General features: G+C 39.1%; 1 protein-coding gene across 1 annotated transcript in view; it reads right to left on the bottom strand.

The window, feature by feature from the left end:
- cyst (rho guanine nucleotide exchange factor 18 cysts) overlaps positions 1–26939 on the bottom strand; it is a 285265-nt gene that overhangs the window by 33270 nt on the left and 225056 nt on the right. The window contains exons 9-13 of the mRNA XM_080287144.1: positions 25145–25274; positions 24601–24674; positions 19816–19848; positions 16781–16974; positions 4592–4723 (exon numbers count right to left, since the gene is read on the bottom strand). Coding sequence (XP_080143270.1) covers positions 4592–4723; positions 16781–16974; positions 19816–19848; positions 24601–24674; positions 25145–25274 — 563 coding nt within the window. The remainder of the gene's footprint in view (positions 1–4591; positions 4724–16780; positions 16975–19815; positions 19849–24600; positions 24675–25144; positions 25275–26939) is intronic.

Here is a 26939-nt window from a genome sequence, read left to right on the forward strand (position 1 = left end):
ATTATAGTATTTGAAACTTTTTTGTAAACTGCTATGGATTTTCATGACTACCTTTCAGGACTGGGGTGTAGTGATGACTGTGCACACTTATAATATGGGATATTACTGAAGACCACATGAATATGAGATGTACCCATGGATTACCACAATGTAATCACAATTGAGTTTTACATTTCATTAACATGTTTTAGGATATGGGAATGAATCAAGTTAGTAAGTGAATTAGCATACTGAAAAGAGGGCAAACCACTGAAAATCACATTAATAGAAGACAACACAACAGATCACATTAATCAAAGTAATTTCCTCCTGGCACACGAGTCTTAGACATCATTACGAACTTTCAGGATAGGGAACTATAAATTCAAAGTATGGGTTGCAGGGATTTGAAATTCCTGCCTACACCCACACATACCAGCATGTATATGGTGTGAAAGTGACCTAAATCAATGAAGATATTCAAAACAGAAGATACAAGACTAATGGGAGACTTTCAAAATGCGATTCTGATGATCAACTTCTACAGTTAAAAAATGTACAGCTTTTTGTAAGATAATTAACTACCCTGTACAGTATGTGAAATAAGTTACATTAACACATTTATATGAAAAGAAACCATGGGCATGACCATATTATGTGGAGAAACAGTCATGGAAGATTACAGTAACAAGAGAAAGATAATAATGGAAGATGAGAGAGAGAGAGAGAGAGAGAGAGAGAGAGAAAATCATGGATGATTACATTAACAGGAGAGAGAATCAAGGAAGATCACACTAACAGGAGAGATAATCATGAAAGATTACACTAACAAAAGAGATAATCGTGGAAGATCACATTATCAATAGTTTCATGAGGGGATTCTGAAGAACAGCTAGCCATCCAAGCTAAGAAAAAAGGGCGGCAGATGGAGAATGCCAATAAAGATGACAGACATTAGTATAGACTGGGTCAAGCACAGGATTCAAGATTCGAATGATGGTATATGTCCAAAATGATGGTGAATTATGCATATCCCTCGAGACATATTCTTGTAAACTAGGGGCACCTCTTCTCTGCACCTAATACACTTCTTGGTAGTATATTTTAGCAGCTACATGTTAATACTGTATATTCTTAAATATTACTTATTCAAACTGTATTGATTGCAGCCTCTTAAAACCAGGGACATATTTTTAAAATTTTTCTTGTTATCTCCCTACAATCTATATTCAGTCTATTAATTCTTTTTTAACTGAAGGGACTAGAGATACCCTTCATTAATCCCTTCAATTAGGAGATGGCATCCTTAAGTAAAATTATCCCACAGTGGCAAGAATAAATTATAAACAGTATACATAATAACTGTGAAGAGGTCAGCAGATAGAAATACCATGCGATGGAACAGTATGATGTGAAATACACCACTATGGAAGATGTGCCAGTAAGTCTCCTAGAAAACAAGAATACTGCCTCTTTTATCTACCCTACGCAGGCCTGGGTTTAATGCCCAGGTAATATATCCTACATTACTACATTTCCTTGAGTTAGTATTTGATTAGATTTGGCAGTATTAATTTTACACACCCAGAATTGGGAATACTTAAAATACTGACTCCATACATATACTGGTACCATTTACAAATTACGCTTATACTTAATTATCCTCTTACTAGGTCACTAAAGAACTAATTACTCAGGATATCACAAACGGTAAATGACCACAATATCATTAAAGTTTTAAAAATGAAGGCCTGACACAACTGAATTTGGTTTAACTTGGCAATTAAACTATTTTCACATCTCTTAACTATATCAACACAATTGTGAATTTTAATATTTCATTCATGACACTGGCTACCAATTATTTTAAGATTAGGAGAATCCCGTCATAGTGACAGAATTAATAGATACTGTCTTTAACCTTTCACTGTGACAGATTTTCCCTAAGCAGAATAAAAACATTTGCCAGAAGCCACAATGAAATTCTTAAGATTCCATTTCACTGCACTGGAAATGTTAAATCTGGGTTAGTCTTATCCGAGAGCTAAACTAAAGATGACCTCAAGAAATCAAAGAATAACCTGCCATAATGTGAACCTGTCAATGGTAAATGCAAACAAGGAAGAATGGAAAGGAAAAATACATCAGAAGTGGAGAACACACACAGAACAATCAGCTGAAGCGCAGCATGCAGACTAGACCACTACTGGACTGGAAAATAAAGCAGCAGTCACAAGCAAGAGAAAAAAGTTCTTAAGGATGCAGAAAATATAATCAATTAACCTTTTTGCTGAAATGGACACCTTGAGTACTCTCTTTTGCTTGGCACTGGGAGATTCTACTTAGTAAAGGGAATATCGAGCAGCTGTAAAGTTAAAAGGCTGTTCAATTAACCCTCTACATTTAGCAAGGGAATAGCCTAACAGTCAGAGGACTGAAAACTATCATGGCGAAATCACCTGCTGCTTCGGCAACACCAAGATAGTTTACTTAGGCATCTGGTAATATTACTTAGCTGGTTGAAGTCCTAGCAGTCAATGGGGTAAAGGCAATCTCCATTAACTCCTTTGCTGCTGATACAAAATGATTTTTTCCCTATCAGTAAAAGCGCTAAACAAGAGAGACACCGTTGAGAAATATTGCGCAAAAGGACACATCACTTGATACTCATAGAAATACAGCAAAATTGGATACATAATAAAATCCAATATGACGATAGAAATAAACCACATCATCATCCTGGTCTAGATGAAATACAGGCAAACAATAAAAACATAGGATTTAAACACAGCAGCACATCAACATCCACAACTACACTCTATCATTTTTGGTGGGGAGGTGATTCATGCTTTATGGTATCTCAAAGTTTATGTTATTTTCCAGGAGCATAATCAATAAATGGGTGATGTCATTTTGTATTTATTCTTCCTGCTACCAGATGACCTTATTCAACCTAGGCAAAGGAAAAAAAGAAAAGTCACATGAAGGCATTTGGTAAGGCTCCACTTCCATTCGAAAAGTTTATCTGAAGCTTAATAAGATCATCAGAAGATGGCAAGAATAAAATTACAAATGACATCCCTTGGCTCGATGGCTTAACATCCACAAGTTACATGCCGAGATCGGAACAAAAAAATGCAAATATCGTCTCTGGCGCACATTCCAGCAAATGTTTTTCGGGTAACATCCTTCAGGCAGAATATTTGGACTGAGATTCACAAATTAAATTATAATAATTATCCTCTTATGTCTTGATATCACAATTACTCAAAATTATACCAACATATATAGAAATATTAAATGAGAAGATCCAAAGTTCTGGGCTGAAAAAACTGTATCTTCATAATAAATGGTATTTCCACATGAGTAAAATTCTTTCAATCTTCCTTCTGTGGCTATGACTTGTTACTGTAGGAATTTGAGACAGGGGAAGATCCTGCAATATTCTTTCCCTGTCCCTCCACCAATAACAAATGTTAGCTTTTGCAGGCAGAAAAAGAAATGTGGAAAAATTCTGTCTTCTTCCTTATCCTTCTGACAAAAAGAGGTCATAATTTTGCAGAAAGAACAACAGAAATTGAAGCACTGTATGTCACTGTTCCTCCCACAAAGACAAACATTAATTACAGCAGAAAACTAAGTTTATTTGTGAATCCACATCCTGGTGAAGTGGGGTGAAGTGGGAATGTGTCGGATCGAGTGTCGCTACGGTGTCACCCTCACTATACCGCTTCTGGCTACATCGTTGGCCTACCTCACACATCATACTGATAATTCACCACTTCAGGCAAGAGGAATATGAACTACTATATTCTCACTTCCACTGGATGATTTTACTCAGTTCAAGAATGGCTTTTTGTCATCTAAGAGGTAACAAGGTCTCTAATATCCTTATGGCCAGTTCAGAGTGGAAATCTGAATTATTTTACTCTTGCCACCACCAGACAATTTCAGTCAGCTTAGGGGTGGCTTTCTGTCCTCTAAGAGTTAACAACATTCGGCTTATTCAAGATACATGTAGCTGTGATACCATCACAGTATGAATGGTAATCAGGTAAGTTCAAGAAGCACTCCAAACTTCATGGAATTTTAAGGCAGTTGAACATTTCAGTACCTATACTCTGTCCACCTCAGCTTGGCCTAAGCCTGCCATCTCTCCATACTGAATATCGAGCTGTAACAAGAGACATAAACACTCGGACACAATGCTAGTAACAAAGTGCTATGAAATGGCTGTACAGCCAGAGTTCTGGCTTATTCTGCCACCGAGCTACAGGAAATAAACTGCAAAAAGACAAAAATCTCTGCCAAGTTAAGGTGAATGAACTATAGTGAAGTGGAACTATAACCATTACATCATAGACGGCATAAGTTCCCAAGTGGGTGGATACACAGAGGTGTGAGGTGAGTGTGTGTGGTGGAGCGGTGGCGGTATGTGAGGGACACACCAGCACTACCTCACAGGTGTGCATGTCGACACTGCTGCAGCAGCTCTCTAGCTACAGTGAAGGCAGGCAGGCAGGTACCACTGAGGACCTAACAGGGCTAGGGGAGGTATGGGCGTGCGGGCGGACTGACTGACTGATGGGTGGGTGCAGCGCCACTGACTTACTTGACTCCCAACTTGGTAGCCACTCGCTTCCACTGGGAAAAGCCGGACAGTCTACGGACGGGGCTGGACACACAGCCACTGTTGGGGCGGGCCGGGGTGTTAGCGGGCCGAGGTGGCCAGGACACGCAGCCACTGTTGGGGCGGGCCGGTGGGTTAGCTGGCCCTGTGGCTGGGCCCGTCGGGGCTTGCTACCCCGGCCCGGGGCACCCACCCCGTGGGGCTCCACAAGGGGAGCAGTAGCAAGGCCAAGCCACAAGATAATGACTAGGAAAAAATCTAGCCAGGATGTTACTCTTGTCCACCAGTCTCTGACTTTTGTGGAAACTAATTATACACAAAATTATATCAAAATCTTTAGCTTTCTATGATATATACTGTTTTTTTTAACTGGGAATTTATATATTAGCTATTTTTAAGAGAGGCCGAGCACTACGCAACAACCAATAGCCACTGATAATAATTTATGATGCAATTAAAATTGAAAGTGAATAAATCTTTTAATACTGCAAGTATACAAAGGATATTACCGGGAATGTTAATGCAGCACTGAAATGATAAAACGTAATCAAGGGGAGAATCAAATCAAAATGGCTATTACGGTATGTTCTGAACTGGGCAAGAGGCAGGATGGTAAACGAATGATGGGGCATGTATATCTTGTCAGAATTAGCAAAAAACAAAAAATGAAGAATGCAGCGTGAAGTGACAATGCTACCAATAAGGCCTCAACCCACCCTAGCTACGATTCATTTCTTTTAACCTCTTCAGTCCTGCAATGTATTCCTTACTTTCACTCTTGCCACTCCCAGATCATTTTATTTGGCTTATGAGACTTTGCAAATTAGGTGGCGCTGTTACCGTCATTGCTTTGGCCATGCAAACACAAGGGATTAGATATACAGTCCTCAAGAACTCCTTCAAAACAAAATATCTCCCATAAGATAAACATAATCATCTGGACGTAGCAAGAACACACCAAAAAAAATACATTGGCTGATTCAAGAGGTTAATTTGGCAAAACTGAGCCACACCCTCATCTTGAATACTGAGCTGTGATTGTATGATCTTCAAAGGTCTCAGCTGATATTCACAACACTTACCCTTCAATACTGTTTTACTATGAACACATTAAGCAACTCATGATTTTCATACACTCAAAGAGCCATAGCCTCTGCTCGCCCTCAAACTCTACCCCTAACTCGAAGGAAGCCATATGCATGGTATCACAACAAACAAAGTCTTGTTGTCCAATGTTAGGGTGGAAATCTGTAGTTCTGCCATACTGTATGAAAAACAATTTACAATCACACATGTATTTACCCTGTCTAGAAAACATGAACTGCCGAGAACCAGGAGTCCAGCTAGAATTTTAAAAATGGGATAGCCAAGGAGTGGCCAAGCCTAATTATGGGGTGGCCCATGGAGATCTCTTAAGGGGATAAGGAGGTGTTCCTCTAGAAATTTGGGGTGGCCACTGGGGTGGTCAGGCAAATCTTTTGTGGTCAGTGTCACCCTGGTCACTCTCTGGCTAGGCCACTGTCACCAACAGACCTTTATCCAGCATAAACCTCTGACTACAATTTACTTCCCGACAGGTGAGCATGGAGGCTGAGTAGGTATGCATGACTCACACTACACAACAAGTACCTTTGTATTACTGTACTTATTTACTCAAAAACTGATACAGATGTGACACAAAATGGTAAATATAGTGAAATGAACTGTATGTGAAACAAGATGGAACTGTAGCACTGCCATTCAGCCATTACATCAGCCAACCAGCTACAAAGGGGGGGTTGGGGGAGGTTTCCTCACTAGACAAACAAAATGAATTATAGTGTCATCTGGGAGCCTTCAACACCCTCCTACACCTGGCCAGCCTCCCCAAAACCCCAAAATAATTATATCCAGTCATTTTTAACCCATTATTTCAGTGGCTTAGGGAAGTCGACTGTAGCACTGACAAGAACAATACTAACTGAATACTTCTGCTGCCAACTGTAATCTTAATCCCTTCAGAACAAGTTTTTTTTTTTAACTGTATTCCTCTCACCTCCATCTGATTTCATTCAGCTTTGGGAAAACCATTTGGGGTGATGAGGTTAATGGTGAGTATTTTTAACCCTTTCACTATGACAGGTCTCCCAAAAGCCTAACAATATTGTGTGGAGGTAGCAGAGGAAAAAAAAAAAAAAAAAAAAAAATCCTGGTTTCTTTAAAATGTTATCATCACATTATATTATTCAGCTTAGTAAAGGTCTCTGGTAATGGATGGGTTACCAAAAACTACCTAACATCTTTACACAAATAATACGGATTTTATATTTAACTCGTTACTTCCTGATGATGTTATTCAGCAAAGAAAAGACCTCTGGCTGTGAAAGGATATGAACCATCCTTCATGAACCCTTCTGGTACTAAAATGTCTGTCTATATCTTGCTACTGGCAAATTATGTTACAGTATATAGCTTCAAAGAGATCTCTGATCGTGGAGGAGTCACATGCAATCTCCCTGAACCCTTTTACCAAATGACTTTACTGAATTACATTTCATTCTTTCAGTCCCATTTTCTATTTTATCCCTGATATTTCCAAATAAATTTTATTTGCCTAAATAAGGGATAGCTCATACTGTAGGGGTTAATGACAGCATAACTAACCCCACCAGTTGAAAGGGTCCCTCCTACGCTAAGTAAAACCGTCTGGTGGTACAAAAAATGATGTAAACACTGCATCACCAGATTGGATGGGTTAACTGACACATCTAGTAGTGAAGGGATTAAGATACTGTGGAATATGCAGCAAAACCCCATTCCTTGTAACACTTGAAAATACAAGATTACAAAACACGTAGAAGCCTCAAACATTTAGCTACAGCCCCCTTCGTACATGATGACCCGGTACAAATGACGGCGACGCTTAAAGAAAAATAATAATAAATCTTGAAAAATGCAAATAATTCTGTTCCCTGGTTGTGAGAAGTTTGCGTGCTCAGGCCAATACAAACTGCAGGCAAGTGTACTGAGCTGGCAGGTGTATAGCGCTGATGTATAGTACTGCGCAGGTGTGCTGTGCATGTGGATTTGTTAATGTGGTGCTATAGTGTATACTGTTTGGTGAATTTTTGCAGCACTGATAAAACCTTTAGTATGATGAACTTTTATTATTTTATTCTTAACCTCTTCAGGCACATGCTTGTTATTCTGGTGTATTACATATGGATGAAATTTAGAGATGAAATAAAAATATATAAAATATAAAAAATAATTTGGTTTTACGCCTGGTATCCCTGAAGGGCTAAGGCATTGCCCCTGGGTAGAGGACTTTTGGACTGGAGCGCGTAGCATTTTATGACCGGATGCCCTTCCTGATGTCTACCAATGACCCTTGGGTGGATTCGATCCTCCGACCCTTCGGTCAGAGCGGAGTGCTCTAACCCACTTAGCCATGGCTGCTACTAATAAATATGTGTCATAAATATACAGATTCGAAGTCTACCTTCAAAGCACATATTTTCATATTTCAAACTTGCTTAGTTTATAGTGTTTTCTTCACAGACAAAGCTTGAAATGGTATGAAACTTGAAGAGGAAGATTATGACTATCTCACTCCAAGCGTTAGAAATCCCATCCTCAATACAGCACAAAGATTTAATGCAAAACATGTCATATTGCCTAAGGGGGTTAATACCAGCATATGACTTAATCTGGCTTACAAAAACATCTCACTGTGAAAGAGTTAGCAGTGTTCCTGGTGTCTGAGATAATGGTGTCTCTGGGTGCTGTAGAGGAATGCCTTCATGTGGTGGCTTTGATATAACTAGGTTACTCAACTACCTAGTTATAAACTTTCCTCAGGTACATCCCTATCCTCGAAAGGAGGATGGTGGACCACCGGAGGGCAGCTTAAGCCTGCAGTCCACCAGCTTCACATTTCACATGGGTCTGGGGTTGTTGTTGTTGTTGTTACTACTAACTACTACTACTATTACTACTACTAATACTACAACTACTGCTACTGCTACTACCTGTACGACTGTGTTCATCATGTCTGTACTAGCAGATGTATGCCTAAACTCAATTTATCCTGACTTGGCAGACTAGTCACAATGCTCGAAAAGGCCTCAACACATTAGTGGATAATTACCAACACAATCACAAACTAAACTAAGCATGTTTTCTGTATGATGACGTTTTATGCTGGGTAATATACTGACCCACACAGAAACAAATGAAATGCCAGAAATAATACTGTATATATGAAAACCTTAAGTTATGAACAGTCATGAGCCCTAGTCTATATCCTTTCATCCTTTGCCCTTGTTCCAGGCATAAAAGAAGTTATCATCAGGGCTTCACATCAACACTTTTTTTTTTTTTTTTTTTTTAAAGACTGCACAGGCAACAGTATTGTCAGGAACTGTCCCTCATGTTGCTGTTGCTTAACCCTGGTCTGTCTGGCAGAGCACACCCACTGATTACTGGTAAATAGCTACTTCTGCAGGGCCATCCTATAGGAATAGTGCATTATATACACCACATACACTATGCAAGGATCCACTGCCCCCTTGTGGTAGACAGTGCCTCATCTGGGTCAGATCAGGGTCCTTTCTATGGCAAGGTGCAAGGAAATAACAGGAGGTCTAGCTCCTGTGTGCATGCTGCAGCTGCTCCACCTAGGGTGCACATTTCACCACATGCAGGCTTCTCATCAGCATCCATCCCTGATGTTGTCTTGCAAGGTTTCAAGAACAGGTCTTTGTTAGTGTTACAATCCTGGCTAATGACTTCCCTCCAGCCAAGGGTGGGGGCAGAGGGTGAGCAGACTATGGCCCACAAGTGTACATACATCCACTGATCATATGTAATGGACATGAAGAAAAGAGGCATGGCAATTCTGCCAAATCAGCATAAACTGGGTATTAGCAATGCATGGCTTTTGATGGTGCTGCTCGTGTTGATGGTGTGCTGTGTCATACTGGTGTGGGTGGGGAGAGAAGGTTGCTGGTGTGGTGCCGGTGTTGTATTATGAGGTGTGTTGTATGTCATAAATGGAGTGGTGGGGAGAGAGGGTTGCTGGTCTAATGCAGGGAATATAAAGGTACTGCATATCAGTAGGCTGTGTCGAAATAATTTTCCTAAATGGTGCTGTACTGGTAGGCGTAGCAACTTAATGCAGATGTACTGGTAAGACTGATGTGTAATGCAATGGGTTGGATGGACTGATGTATAATGGATACATGTGTTGTACTGTAAATACTGGCAGGCACTGTATTCACAAGCTATGTGGTGTACTGACAGGTATGTAGGAGATATACTGACAGGTGTAATGAAGAAATGTTAGAATGGCAGATGTATAGTGCAGACATGCTTTAATAAAAGGTATTTAATGCAGACAGAAACTGACCAGTGTGTAATATACTGTACATGTATTAAACTGATGGGTGTGTAATGTATCCATGTGCCATAATGACAGGTGTAACAAATGGATGTGTTGTGATAGGCTTGTGAGCACAGTGACATTATTGACTACACCATGAACCATAGCAAAATGCAGCACCATAAATGTGCATGTGTGGCACCACTGTATGCAACAGTACGGTAAGCCAGGCAGTGCCAATTGTAGCTGCGCTCAGCGTGCATCAGCTCGCAAGAAATGAGTACGCACACACATACACATGCACACACATTCTCACTCTCATACCCAAATACTGTATAATTACACACATACATCCACAACACTGAGTGTGTTGTGTGCCCAACCAGACCAGAAGAGGCAAACAAGTGAGCTCTCATGTCCACACTATCAAACAAGGGAATGGTTTCTGAAGCTCATGAAGTTGCCTGATACACCCAACAGGCAACACTACTGGTATGAGGAACAATCTTGTCCATCACTAAAGGCCTCATGATTCTCAGCCACCCACATAGGCGTCCTTGCCTCTATTTTCAACAATTAAGGAGGTTTCTAACATATTTTTCTTAGTGATTTATCTTGAATATTACATCGCAGTTTCTTTTATGCTCTTTATATTTTTTTAATGCCAATACAGAGTGTATTATCATACATGAAAACATCAATGTGCCATACACAGAAACAGACTGCAAAGGACGAGGAGTAAGAAAGTCTCCTAGGTTGAGAAGAACACAACCTCTAGCCTTGGCAACTACACTCCTCTACCATTCATCATTCTATCCCTACTCCACTAAAACTGGTGCTTGCCAAATCCTTTGAGATGAACACATATAGGGCAGAGCTATCACCAAAGTGCCCTGTGGTAAAGCCATACATCCATTCACTCGCATTCAATCCTTCACAGTTCTTAATTTTATCCATTAAGTAACGAACCACTGCAGACACAAGTAGTCTTCATCCAGCTGGCCCCACTAGTCTCATAGTAAGCAGTGCAAGTTAATTCTATAGAGTATGGCTATCAGCCAACTGTGGGATAATGATGAATATTACACCCTTGACCCATTCAATACACCAGCAGACAAAATACACCTCACCAACTAAGGCAACTTAACCAACTGACCTAATGCACTCCACAACACCCAGCCTGAATGATAAATTAACTCCTTCAGTATGATGACTTCTACAGTATACAAGCTGGTCCGCAAATACCGCTCCACTAGGACTCACTGTGATATCTTATATGATGATGGCTCAGTCAGCTGGTGTGGGTGGGTGTGCCAGTGGGAGCAGCAAATGAATAAATGATACAAGGTATAATCTGCTACTGCTGAGTGAGCCATTCCCACATCACACGACAAATCACCCAGCAGAGTAGAAGAGGAGTTCTATAAATGGACCATCCTGTATTTGCCTCTCAGATGACATATTACCTGTATTTCACTTAGCTCTTTAACACCTTACATTGAAATAAACTGAAATAATTTAAATTAGCTTTTCCAGTACAATGGTTTTTTTTTTTTTTTTTCCAAACTATTTGATTTCCCTCAAGAGACACCTTTAGTGAAGGGGTAAAAAAAAAAATCTTCATTAATCCCTCCAATACAGTATATGGATTTTTTTTTTAGTTTTTTACCTCTTATTATTGCTTTTTTGTGTGGCCTCCTCTTACAAGATTAAGGCCTTTGGCTATAGATATATAGATTGACAGACAGATACTGTAGATTTAGAGAGACAGGTAGACAGACACAGAGGCTGACAGACAGACAGATAGATAGACAGCTAGATAGTTCTTCAAATTAGGACAGATGCCACATACGGAAGGAGTTAAGCACAATATCTAAATATCCCTCACATTATCTTTTTATCCACCATCACTTTCAATATTCTCTGATGTGTAACTGAGGCTGGGCCCTGAGTAATAAAAAAAAGAAAAATCCACCACCACCACCACCACCACCACATCATTTTCATTATCATCATCATCAACCACATCACACATCAAAAACAAAGCACCATACAGGTCAAACTCAACTCTAAAAAAACAAGCATCACAAAAAGGCATTACACAGTTACTTGTCTCTCTCAATGAACCTTACTATATATATCCGGTGACTCGAGGTACATTGGAAAGCTGTGGACGGTATTACATCATGCTTGAAAATAAAAATGCTGCAGTTTTAACCTCTTGATTCCTGGTAAGCTCATTTTAGTTTATCCTTTCTGGTCCCAGATGATTTTTTTTTACATCATTCAAATTGAGAGAGATGTCTGGGAGAGTGAGAGAGATACTGAAGCCTATATCCAACACCTTTCATTCAAAAAAGTCTCTCCCAATCTGAATAAAGCCACTCAGGGATAGCCAGAATAAAATTAGAATGAGTTACTAGTTACAAGAGGTTGAGGAAAATGTAAATTCTATTACACACCAAGACCAGGGACAAATATAAGTAACTCAGCATTTTACGGTGTCCATCAGGATATAACACTGCACTATTTGTGTTAAAATCAAACCACACAATACTGTTCATGTCATTAACTATGATCTACCCAGTCCATTACCATTCAAAAGCGAAAAAAAAAAAAAAAATACAGTATATACGAAATTATGCGCAAACTTAAAGAGCTTTTCAATAAAGCTCAGCTCGACACTACTGGTTGCAAATGCCATATCAGGCAACTTTAATAGAAAAAACAGTCAAGAACTTATCATAATGTATATGCCAGACACTCAGACAGCAGCAGGTCTATTTTTAAAACTGAGAAGGCAAAGGTGTTTTCACAGGCAAGCCACATATTCCTTCCAGTCATTTCAGGAACACTTGCAACCAATAAACGTGAATAACCATGTGTCCCGTTATTAAGTATAGCCAAAAACTATACTCTTTTCCATAAACCTGGGTGGGATTCACAGATTTATTTACATTCAATTCCCCATCATAACTTAAGCTATGATTTTACATGAAGTACTAGACAAGGGAATATTTTTGCACTTCTTTCCTTGATCTTCCTGCAGAAATCAATTATAATCTGCTGTAGTTTTTTTGTGTCATAACTTAATATTTATTCGCTGAGTTAGAACACGACAAAGAGGAATATTCTACAGCTTCCTTGTCCCTCCTGCATATGAAAGCCTGACTTTTGATGGGGAATGGATCTTAAGTGTGTCTGTTTATCTCGATCCTGGACTAAAACTGCCATCTTTTATTTTAACTGCCAATGTATAACAATGAGGCTAAGGCTATAATTATGGCTAAAAAAAAAAAAAAAAAAAAAGAGAGAGAGAGAGAGAGAGGCTGTACAGCCATGGTCATTGTCTTATACTGCCACTCAGCTATGGGAAATGAGCTAAAAAAGGAACTCTCTGGCAAGTCAAGGTGGATGCACTATAGATGATGAGGCAAAACACACTTCATTCACATGTTCCAGCACTGTCAAAAAAAAAAAAAAAAAAGAGGGGTAGCGCTTTTTATTTTCGTTTGCAATCTCTACTTTTAAAATATTGCCATTTAGCCTCATGCTTCTCAACTTTACACACTTACACTGCATTACTAAGGGCCAAGTTACTAAAACCGTGTGTGCAAGGTGAGGAGAGGCCCTCGGTTTTTGACGACAATTTCTGAAACACGTGATGGTGATACAGTGTGTGTGACCTTTCAGCGTCGTTGCACTACACCAGATAACATGGGATGCGGGCCAACCACATTTACTAAAAACAGGTGTTCCATATTCAGGCAGATCACATTAATTACAGGTGTTAATTATGCAGGCTAATCATGTTTACTAATTGCAGGTGCTCCTTATGCAGGCTGGTCACATTTATTGATTACAGGTGTTCCATAAATGACTGTCAAAAATAAGGGCTTGCTTGTGTACTCAGTTTTTAAAATATGACCATTAAACCTAAAATCAATTAATAATAATAATGAAAAAATCTATTATATATGCGAATAAAGCGCATGTGCACCACTTCCGCCACTCAGGGAGGGTTTATGGATCAAAATATAAGGTCCAAAATTAATATGCAGATACAGTATAATTAAAAAAGGAAATCAAGCTGATAATTCCCACACGTTGATGCAAATATTATAAACAAAAAAATCCCATATATCCCATGTGTTAATACAGATACAAAAAAAAATAATGAAGCCAATAAATCCCACATGTTGATGCAGATATTAAAAAAAAAAAAAAAAAATCCCCCAAACCCCACATATGTTGATGGAAAAAAAAAAAGAAAAAAAAGAAAAAGCTGATAAATCCTATGTGTCTGATCATGAGCTGGAGACAACAGATTCAAATCCTATATGTATCTGATCATATGCTACAAATAATAGGTTCACATCCCCAATGCGCCTAATCATAAGCTAGAGATATAATGGATTCAAGTTCCTAAGTACTGATTCACAAACTTACGATTAACTCCTGATTATAAATTCTTTTTTTTCAAGGAAGAATGGGGAAAAGGAGAGTGCAGAATCTTTCCATGTCCCTTGTTCTTCCAGTACATGAGACCTTAGTTATGAGAGAAAAATGTTCACAAGCTGTCCTATGATTCTGAGCCCTGTCTTCAACTGATCTTCCTAAACATCACTCAGTCTGTTTTTGTTGGTATAATCTAAATACAAGTCATTCTACCATACACCAATTACCTTATTAAACCAAGTGCTTTTCTATTCAGTACAAGCTTGTTCCTATATCTCCAATTAACCGGACCAAACTTTACTCAACTTCAATTAACTGTCACATAATATGAACTTACAGTACAGATGTAAGTAAAAAACTAACGATAATAAGACCATATGTAAAGAAGTATGGAATCTATCGCCAGACGCCTCAATCCCGTTTGGGGTGGCCACAAACAAATCGCCTCCAAGTCGCCCTGTCCCCCGCCATTTCACTCCCCTGCTCCCAACTTACACCCCCCTCTCATATACCTCTCCACCCCATCTCTCCATCTCATCCTCGGCCTCCTACAAACTTCTTGAATTAATCAGGAGCAAAATTTTCTACTGATATCTAACTTCAACCTTATTACAACAAGGACAATCTTTCACCACAACCTCAACACATGATCTCTGGCATCTCCCAAATAAAGTGGCCAGCTTCCTGCAGTCCACTGGGTTCAGAAACATATGAACCTGGTGCTTGAACAACAACGACAATAATAACAACCACCTGACAACTCCAACATGTAATGTCATGGCAACAACAACAACAACAAAATACAGTATCTACATCAACAACATCCCAACAATTTCATAATGTAATGTGGGCACTGCAACAACACAAAAACAAAAAACAACACTCCGACAATTCCATCACATAATGTAATTCCTGCTATAAATGGACTTATCTCCAACCAGTTCTTATCCAATCTCAAACAACCCACAGTAATCTTGATCACTCTAAAGCTGCATTCTTGTGGGTTTACAAGAGCCCTGATACCTTTCCATTACCTGTGCATTCCCCGCATCAGACGTCAACCCTGTCAGCAAATGGTGATCCGTACAAGCACTCCACTACAAACCCCCCTGGCAGTATCTCATGCGTTATGGGGATGGTTCAGTCTGCTGGTGAGGGTGTGGGTGTGGTAGTGGGAATAGGAAATGAACTGATGATGTTGGATGGACACTGATAATCTTGAATAACCTGTCCCCACAACACACAAGAAATCACCCAGCAGAATGGTAGGCACTAACCATTTCAGCAGGATGATTACTTTTGTACTATATTCTTACTGGATTACTTATTCATAACTTTATTTAGCTCAGACTGACTGCTCACTGTACAGGCATGAAAACCACAACAACCCTATCTAAACTCATACCACAAAACTGGCCTGCCTTGGGCTGACATTACAAACTAATTAATAATAATCATCTCAATTAATATTTATTTCTGGAGAAAGAACAAGGGTCACTGGAAGATTCTGCACTCTCCTTTCCTGTTCTTCCAACAGATGTAAATCTTGGTTATGATGAGGACCTGATCATATGTTCATTTGTGAATCAGTTCTCTGGCCCTAGACAAAACTGGAGCCAATTAAAACCCAACTCGAATGATATATATTTTATCTTGACTTACTTAGACTCTACTTCTATCAAAATATTCTGAAAAATCTACCAACACTATCATAAATCAATCTAAACCCAAATCCTACGCTCCTCATGGGGCAATGTAGGATTGGATGATGGATGGATGCATGGAAATGATTTATCTGGACTTACATACCTAGACTCAATAAAATATTCTGAATCAATCTACCTACACTATCGTCTTCATTACCACCACCATCATTAGTCTGTCATAACAAAAAAGGAAATAGACTTAAACAATTTCCACAGTGAACTACTTGCTGTTAATGTGTTCTAGGTCTAAACTTCATCTTGGTAAAAAGTCATCCTCTTAATCTGTTTGAGATCACCCAGCAATTTCCCCTACCTTACTCCTAACCCTTCCCAATCTAACCTATGTATTGACAGTATGTCCCATCCTAGCCTGTGACATTAGTGTATCTCAATTTTATAAAACAGTATTAATGCTTGTACCTAATCCCTGCAGAAAGTGCACACTTTCCTACCTGATCTGGCTTCCAGCTCTTACAAACACTTCCATCCCAGTTCATTATACCTGCAGCTCTCAGCTCCATCAGCATCCCTTACTCCCAGCTCTTTTAACTGCATTATCCCATCCAGGTAGATCTGCAGATTTCACATCTTTGTTTTATGCCTGCCTGTTTCTAATCCTTGTACAGCATCCCCAGTCAACCTTACCTTGGAGAAGACACACTGGTGGGTCTGGTGGGTGACGAGGAGTGGGCCGCAGCAGATCGAGACCTTGCAACAGCCGCCTGCTGGTTCTTGGACGTGCCACCAGGAGGGGCGCCAGGACCTCCCACATATGACCCAAGGCTGGCACTTTTGGTGGTGGTGCTGAGACCCACAGTTCCCCCAGGCTTCTGGATCACCTGATGGAGTGGCAGTGGGTGAGAAGGTCAGTGTCTGGTGGAATGATGAGAGGTTTTGGGGGCAGAAAGGTTTTTGGACAGAATGTTGAATGTGAAGGGGAACATGAGGAAAGAAACACGAGGCAGAGACAAAGATTTGTGAACTGAAACTTAAGATGAGGAAGGCAATGTAGGTAGGGAAGGCTGAGGTGGAGAGGTGTTGGAATGGGGAGGGAAAACAGAGTTAAATGACATTATGGTAGGAATGGAGAGTTTTGATTATGGAAGGGAATGTGGGGAGAGAAAGATGAGTTGGGGAAACACTGGGGTAGGAAGGACAGTTAGGATGGGGAGGGAAATATAGGTGGGGAGTGGTAATAGGTGAGAAGATGAATGTTTAGTGAGAAAACAAGGCTTTTCAAGGTATGAAGACTTTTGGTGAGGAGAAAGAGCACCAAGAATATGGAACACCTGAAGAAAATGGCAGACAGAAAGGCTATCCAAATGATTAGAAGAATGAAAAAAAATGCCAGAGGGAAAAATAGGCCAAATGAGACGAAGATAAGTCATTTCAATAGCATAAAAAATGTATGGGCCAACAGCAACACAGCATAATACAGAATAGCAAGGATTAGCAGACCAAAGCATACATACATTACATTGCACAAGTCTTTAAACAATAATATCAATACCAGAAATTAACTATGAGCTAATAAAGGACAGGAGTATTACAGAGCACTAAGAATCCAAGATACCAGACAAAACATCATCCCACTCTGAAAAATAGAAAGCAGCAAAGTAAAGATCATCAAAGCTGCTCAAAAAAAATAATAATAATAATAAATAATAATAATAATAATAATAATAATAATAATAACAACAGTAATATACATTCTGAAAAAAGGCAAAAAACAAAGAGCTAAAGAAAGCAGAAGCTTCCAGAGCCAACAGGTAGCATAATATCGAGCAAAATCGTAGAGCACAGTGAAAAACAATGTGAAATAAAAAATCATCAAGCATAGGAATAAAATACAATGCAAATGCGTATCCTGATATCTCATCCATAAAGCTGATATGTAAAGAAAATTGTGTATCACCTGCAAGAACATTGAGATTAAAATAAAAAGGAATATTAATCATCCATTTTCACTACCTTATCCTGGAACTACTTGGTGAAAACTACTATTTACAAACAACAAAAATACATTTAAAGATCGTACTGTATTAACCAAACTTCCCAATTCCATGTTAAAAAAAAATAAAATAAAATACAAGCAGCTCAAGATCAATTATGAAACTACAATGAAGTCAGAAATGGGTTTTCTCAATATTCACCATTCCTTAAACAATCAAGAAGCTTATGCATTACACTACTGTATTTTGTAACTTAGGAATTATTTACAGTTACACTTTACCCTTTCACTGCTATGGTTAAAACTGAGCAAAAATGGCTGGTGTCAGTCTGAATTTAACAGCCATGTGCATTCAAAGCAGCGACAGGGATGACTGAGATCATCTTTAATCCATGAGGGGCTAAGTTTTCTCTCAGCTAAAATGTCTCTCAGCTAAAATTTCTCTCTGCTCAAATTTCTCTGGGTTAAAATTCATCTCTGCATAAATTTCTATTTGCTTATATTTTTCTCAGCTAAAATTTCTCTTGGCTAAAATTTCTCTCAGCTTAAATTCTCTCAGCTAAAATTCAACTCAGCTTAAATTTCCCTCAGCTAAAATTTTTCTCAGTTAAACTTTCTTCCGGTTAAAATTTATCTCAGCTTAAATTTCTCACAGTTAAAATTTCTCTCAGCTTAAATTTCTCTCAGCAGGAGAAAATCAACTTCTGGTCTAGATTAACTACCTAACTACATTCACAGCAGTCAAAGGATTAAGACTGAACATTGCCAGTTACAACAGACACAGGATTACAATGTGGATCAGGACTATAATAAAGAAGTAGGGCTATACTGAAGGACTAGGGCTACAGTATCAGTCAGGGCTATAATAAAGGACTAAGGCTACAGCAGAGGGTCATCAAGGAAGGCCAGGACTACAAATAAAGACCAGGGCTACATACTGTATAAAGACAAGGATTACATCAAGGAAGGCTGGGGCTACAAATAAAGACCAGGGCTACATCAAGGAAGGCTAGGACTACAACTTAAGACCAAGGTTACATCAAGGAAGGCTAGGACTTCAAGTAAAGACCAGGGCTACATCAAGAAAGGCTGGGACTACAAATAAAGACCTACGCTACATTAAGGAAGGCCAGGACTACAAATAAAGACCAGAGTTACATTGAGGAAGGTTGGGACTACAAATAAAGACCAGGGCAACATCAAGGAAGGCCAGGACTACATATAAAGACCAGGGCTACATCAAGGAAGGCCAGGACTACAAATAAAGACCAGAGTTACATCGAGGAAGGTTGGGACTACAAATAAAGACCAGGGCAACATCAAGGAAGGCCAGGACTACATATAAAGACCAGGGCTACATCAAGGAAGGCCAAAACTACAAATAAAGACCAGGGCTACATCAAGGAAAGCTGGATATTAAGACCAGGGCTACATCAGGGAGACCAGGGGCTACAATACAGGCTGGGGCTACATCAAGAAGACCCAGGGCTACACTGAGGAAACAAGGGGTTACATCAGGGAGAACAGGGGCTACATCATGGCCTGGGCTACAATAAATGGCTGGGGACTACCTCACGAGCAGCCAGGGAGAACATTAAGGAGACAAGAGGCATTATTACGTAGACCCATGGCTATAAGGACTAAGCCTACACCAAGACTGGGGCTACAATAAGGTCTGGGAGGCTACATGAGGGAGGGGCAGGGGGTCTAGGGCTACACAGGGCCTCACCAGCGTTGTCAATCCTGCCGCCAGTTGGATATGCTAGAACAAATGATAGTCGAGTAAGCGTCCATAACACAGGTCTAACACAACATAACACACCACATCACAACACCTAACACAACACCAAATCCACATCATCAAGCCATAATAACACTAAATCTCCATCACAGGATCCAACTCCACATTTTTGGATTTAAAAGAACACCAATTCCACATCAGAAGATCCAATTCCACATCAGAGGATCCTACTCCACATCAAAAGACCTAACACAACACTGATTCCACAACAAATTCAACATAACTGATATACAGCAATATCAATCCTACATCACAGGATCAAATTACATATTTTAACATCTTCAAAGACATCAATCCCACATCATAAGATCCAACTCCACAGTATCATGGAACCATAAATGACACCAATTCCACATCAAAAGTTCCAACTTCACACATCATGGGAACTTAACCCTTACACCCCATCAGGCATGACTGTGGCATACACAGCAGACTCCGTCATGCCACAATCATGGCAGCCTTCAAATCTCCCGCTCCTGTGAGAATGGTAAGTTTACTTTGGCTGAGGCTAGACGTCACACATCAAGGCTTATGATTGACCCACTATTTCGCACAAACTCTATAGCTATCCAATCACGTCCCAGCTTTTATTAAAGAGTCAAATGGAGAGTAGTATGTCCTCTATCTTTGCCTGTGAGTGAGTGGAAATTGGGTACATGTTATGTACAGTATTATCCCTTTTAGCAAATTTATAGTAGATATATATTATATATATATATATATATATATATATATATAGTATATTATATATATATATATATATATATATATATATATATATATATATATATACAGTAGATAGACAGATATACATGTATGTGTATATACTGTATATATATGTATATATCTCTCTCTCCCATCTCATCTCATCAGCCGTTTAAGTGTCCACTGCAGGACCAGCGTATCCCGACCAAAGTGGGGTCGATACAGCCAATGCATCTCTACCAAGTGGCTTTGGCTGTCTGGCAGAGATTGTATGTGGGGTGAGAAGTGCTTGTAAGTGTACCTGTAGTGTTGTAGTGGCACTGGATGTGTGTGTAGTCTGTGAACCAAGTTTAATCTGCCCACGCAAGCTGACTGGGTGCAAGCATACTGCATAGTATGCGACATTGGTTCAATCACAGCACCCATTGTGTCCGCCAATGCAGTACGTGGCCAGAAGAACGCTCCCAAACCTGGCGGGACGCGAACCCTCGTTCTTCAGTGTACGAAAATGCACACTTTACCACTGTACCATAGAGGCTCCATGTGCATATATATATATACATATATATATATATATATATATATATATATATATATATTCCACCTGTAAATGAGCATTTCAGGCATAAGTTGTGATATATGACATTACATGACAGTGCTGTTTTGGGCTATTACTGACGGAAATAAGTAAGCATGGACGTACTATATGTGCCCCAAGTGAAACAAGGGATTTTGGCCAGAATGCTACCCCAGCTACCACAAGAGGATCAGGGAAGAATCTGTATGTCTTCTAGGAATATCCATACACTGGTACGACTTAAATACCAGTAAGTTTCATGTCTGCACACATATTACATGAGTTGTATTTTCTTTACATTTTTGGCCAGCAATATCGCTTTTTTTATTTTTTTATTTCATTTTTTATGTCTGCCCATGATCATTATTCCTTCTTTCTGATTCTATCATGGCAACGAGCAGCTTCTAAACGTTCAAATGATATGTTACCCCCAACTTTGTCTAGTATTTTGAGTGCATAAAAGAGCAAACAAAATAGACCAGTTTCAAAGTTCCCGCCTGTTTTTTATGCACAAAATCAGACAGTGCCGCGAAATTTAAAAATGGAGTATAAGAGTTAAATGGTACCAGCTCCACATTATAAGATACAAGACAACATCAATTTCACTCCATGGGATCCAAAACAACATCAATTCCATATTATAGGATCTAAAACAACACTAGCTTCACATCCTGAAAACATATCTATCGACAACAAATCCCCATCACAGGATCCAATGAAATACTGTATTCACATTAAAAGAACTAAAACAACATCAAACACTCAAAACAAATCAACATAAAACTGTTTTTCAAGACTTATACTTTAGGAGTCATATAACCTTACATTTATTCTTGTGCTTAATGACATCTGCATCTAGTTAATTTTTTTTCTAACCGGGATGTGCAGTGTTATCCAGTAAAGATATTAATGACAATATCTAAGTATATCTAAAATGTTTATACAATACCTGAGTGAATTTGTATCAATGAAAGCATGATGCAAAAATGTCTGAATCCATAAATGGATGTATGGATGCTAAACTTTTTTGACAATGCTCATTCACCAGTTTTTCACCAAAATTTTCTGCAATAGGTGGTGGGAAAATAAGGTAACCAATGCCCTTTGTGTATCACTAGACAAGGGCACCAACCAAATGCAATCAAGATAGAGCATTGTATGACTGGAAGTTACAATACACTGGTATAATTTGTGTGGGCAAGAATAAAGGTGCATTATCCATTATCCATCAATGATACTGATTACAATAATGTGTGTGTAATAAACAGTAGTGAACATCATAGCATGATAACCTGACAAAGATCTCTAACCTCTTTATTTACCAAAGAGACTCATTCCTACCAAATACCTAAGGCTCACTGAATTACATGCAACCATGGCTTGGTATTAAAGTTATGAGAGTGGCCCAGTTTCCTTGAGTGATGGCAAACCAGCAGCTGAAGGATTTTAAACGGCCCATCTCATACTTTCCCTTTTTAAGTGTACTGGCCCACATCTATGCTACCATAATTCAAAGTTTAATGCAAGAGAACATTTCCTAAACTGCATTTTATGTCAGGATTTATATGCATGACAGTATTTTCTAAATGGTGCATTTTATATGGCTATAAACAAAGTGGCAGCCACAGTGATCATGCCTACCTATCTCTGTGCTTATCAGGTGCTGCGTTAGTAGTTTATGTTAGGGATGGCTCAGATGATGTCTCAAAGCATGGTGACAAAAGACAGCTGAAAACTTTATCAATTAAATAGGTAAACAGATCAACCACCCAAACGGAAGTGAGATAATTTGCTATTGAGACCTGTAGTTCATCTGGACATAAACTAGAAAAAATGCCCTTCTCCTGCAGCCTACCATCAGCCTTTTGAGGGGGAGGGAGAGAGATGAGGGATATTTGAACAACATACTCGTAAAGAGCATGGTTATAACAGTTGTACTATAGAAGGTATTCCTCTCCAACACAAAGTGGTTTAATAAGGTCAATAATTTGTGATGGCCGGCTGCCTCATATGCACTTCAACACCATGCTTCGAGACTTGTCATATAAACCAAGGCTGAGATTCACAAACTTACAATACATTTTCAGTCATAATTAATACTGTATCTGTTTTTGCATGAGGGGGCAGGGAAAATGGAGTGCAAATATTCTCATGTTTCCACTTAATCACACAAAAACAAAACTGGATACTGTTTTTTGCAAGAAAACATGGACAGCAAACTGTATAATACTGCCCCATCTTGCTCTGCTAAAAAATAAATAAATAAATAAATAAAAAATAATTTGGATTGAAATACTGCCCCTTTTTTTTCTGCTTCTTCTGCTTCCCAAAATAATCTTAGTTATGACAGGAAAATTACTGTAAGAAATTATATAAATCTCAGCCCAACTTTTTTTTTTTTTTTTTTATAGCATGCTGCCTTCTACACCTTCCGAGCCATGACACGATGCCACAAGCAACACCACAGCCAAAACTTTCCACACACTCCACCCACAACACAAGTTTAAGCGAGAATACTCATAACGATAACCAAATATTCTTTAGCATGAGGATATGTTTATTTTTTTGCATTCTCATGACTATCTTTCAATCATTATTTACATCATCATCACCATCATCATCACTGTAATCAATATAAATGTAGTAAATGAAGTTGACATGATTAAAAAACAGGAAAATTAAGACACAAAAACAGAAGACACTATCATTAAAGTACCCTCTGAAATGAAGTAGGCAGGATCCAGGAATGAGAAAGCACAAAATCTTGGAGAAAATCACCATCATCATCAGTATCATCAGCTACCCTATTTCCAGATAATAAATGCAGTCAGCAGGATCTAGAAACTAATACAAAAAACACAAAAACATGATAAAGTACCATCAGAATACTCTGTGAAACTGGATATAAATTCATTCCCAAGTCATTAACGTCTTCACATTTCTCAGCTTCGCATCACTCACACAACACAGAAATTCCTTTGAAGAAATTTTCCCCACATATTGAAGTTTTATTTATCTGTTGCTAAGACACATGGGTTGCAACTGTTAGATCATAATACTTTTTATAACTTCAATAGGTAGGCATAATTTCTTCTACTTAGACAATTCATGGTATTGTAAAATCACATGGCCACAGAAATCCACTTAGTTTTTGTCGCTTTTGTGGCTCTAGGCTTATCTGAAATGTGAACTCACGGGGCTCAAGCTCAAGTTGCCCTTCTCCTGCTGTCCCCACACCAACCTCCTTTCATAGGATGGGAAAGTTGTTAAGGGACATTTGTATTATCCAGAAGTTGAGCTGCCCAGTTGTACTGCTACCACCACATGAAGGCAGCCCTCTCCAGGACCAAAAAAATTTATCCTTTCCATCCTAAGCAGCAGAGCAACCAAGATGACACAACCAAGTACGAGAATAGATGAACAGATCTTACCTTTGGGTTTTTAAGCTTGGAGCAATCAGAGATTTGGTCCTTGCAGGAATTCTCATGCACACACACTTGGCAGACTTGAGTGGGGAGGGGAGGTGAAGAGGGGGAGGGGCAGACATGTTAGTAACACACTTTAAATATTCTAGACTATGAAAAAATTATAACAATTAATCACACATCACTAATCAGCTAACTATATCCTTTTTACCTTAACTCAGCCCAGATTTTCAATTTTTTGCAGTTTATTTTATGTTGCCGAGTGGCAGAAAAAGATGATGCTATGGCTCTACATCCCTTCCAAAGTACCTGTTTGCAACTTCCATCACATTCTAGTGTTAACCTACTGTTACAACTTGGCATTCAAGAATGATGGCAGTTTTAGGCAAGTCAGAGTAAAAAGAGTATAATCAACTAACCTAATCAAACAAAGGTAAACTAAAGCAAAGCAAATCCAATCTCATTGTTATTAACCCACCAAAACTTAACTCAGGTTAATCTAATCTAACTTAATCAAAAATTATATGAAAATCAGGAACCGGGTACTTACTTTCACATCGAAGAGCAGGTTTGTTGGTCATGGGCTTGCTACAGACATCACAGGTGGCAGAATTGCTATAGCACACGGATACAAATTGGTGGGACTGGGAACTCTTCTTCAGCTTCTCTGCGGCCTTGTCCTGTCAACGTATACTTTGGTTAACTTTACTGAGAGGCTGATAGGAAGATGGTGCAAAACGGTGAGGAGTCACATCATCATCCTTATTATCATCTTATTTTCTACTATCATCATCATCATCATCATCCTCATCCAGAATTGGGTACAGAAAGCAGAAAAGAACTATCAAGAATACATCCAGCAAAACAGGTCATATATTCATTCACTCATGGTCATCATCATCATATTCTAAGTAATGTATTAAGCTGTATCAAATCATTTATAAAGCTCCAACACGCTTGCATGCATCAGTGTTGGTCACTTAATGGTGGCTCTCCACACTGCTTCATCTCTGGCAGCTTCCCTATTCAGTCCCATATCATTGAGGTAACATTCTGTGACCCCACCCCAGGTCTTTTTTGGTCTGCCTTTCGCAACCCTACCCCCAATGGACCTATCAAGAGAGATTACCCAACAATAATAGCCACTTCATCATTCACATATTCAAAGACCTATCAAGAAAAAGCCCAGCAAAAACAGTTACTCCCTCATCCTTCAGCTCTTCAAAATTCTCACCAATTTTTAACTACAAATCATAGCACAAGCAAAACAGGAGAACTATCATCAAAGTGACCAGAGAAACAAATGGGCCACACCTGCATGCACATATCACTCAGTCCTTCAAAATTATCACCATGTTATCTTTAAATACAGGTTGTGATTGTGGGAAAATGGAAACACACACACACACACACACACACACACACACACACACACAAAAGCTGAACTACCATCAAAGTACCCAGCATAAGTGGACCATGCTGTCATCAGCCTATAACTCAAACTTACAAAATGGGTCAAATGTTTATTCACTTCCTACTCAAGCCATCAAAATAATCACCAAAATATTCTCAACTACTAAACGTAGGTCCGAGCAGGGCACACCAACTCAGACAGAGCCATGACAGAGTATGGAGCTGCGATTTGGCTCTGATCAGGATGGGGGGGGGGGGAGAGTGGGAGGCAACGGGGGGAGGAGAGGCTTGAGTGAAACCACATAGTAAACTGAACTGGACAAAATCTACTACTGTGGTGCTACTGTCATTTATTGGGCCACTGGTAACTTAATAATGAACAATTTGATATTCTCTCAATTTGGACAACCAGAACACTTCATGACCATTATATTTCTGGATACAGCTCATTACATTTCTCTTGTACTGTCAGTTAGGAAAATACAGTATGCTGAAACCAGAGGGCATAAATTTACAAATCTCTATACTGGTGTCCTACCAGTCACACTGTAAATTAATGCAGAACAATTGCTTCCACAATGATATTTAATCACTTGACAAAATCTAAAACTTATAGGCACCCGCATATAATTTTTAAGTCATCTAGCTAAATGCATGCCTCTCAATCCTTCTCCCTTCCTACTGACTCACTGCACAACTGCTGCTGTACCATTTACCTGTCCCATTTACCTACGCACCACAATGAACACTATCATGATGCCATGAAAAATACTTCACCTGTCATTTTACTTTTCTTTGATGAGCTCAGGAATTACCGTATGAGATGTCATTATGTCACTGCATCACTCAGCTATTTGCATTCCAGCAAGAGATGGCATAACACAAAAATTACAATGCAAGAAAATCTGTGTATGCCATGGCAGTAAAACTTT

This window comes from Coenobita brevimanus, chromosome 116 (genome assembly GCF_032717465.1).
Source record: "Coenobita brevimanus isolate Jiangsu-jjx chromosome 116, ASM3271746v2, whole genome shotgun sequence".
Lineage (NCBI taxonomy): Eukaryota > Metazoa > Arthropoda > Malacostraca > Decapoda > Coenobitidae > Coenobita > Coenobita brevimanus.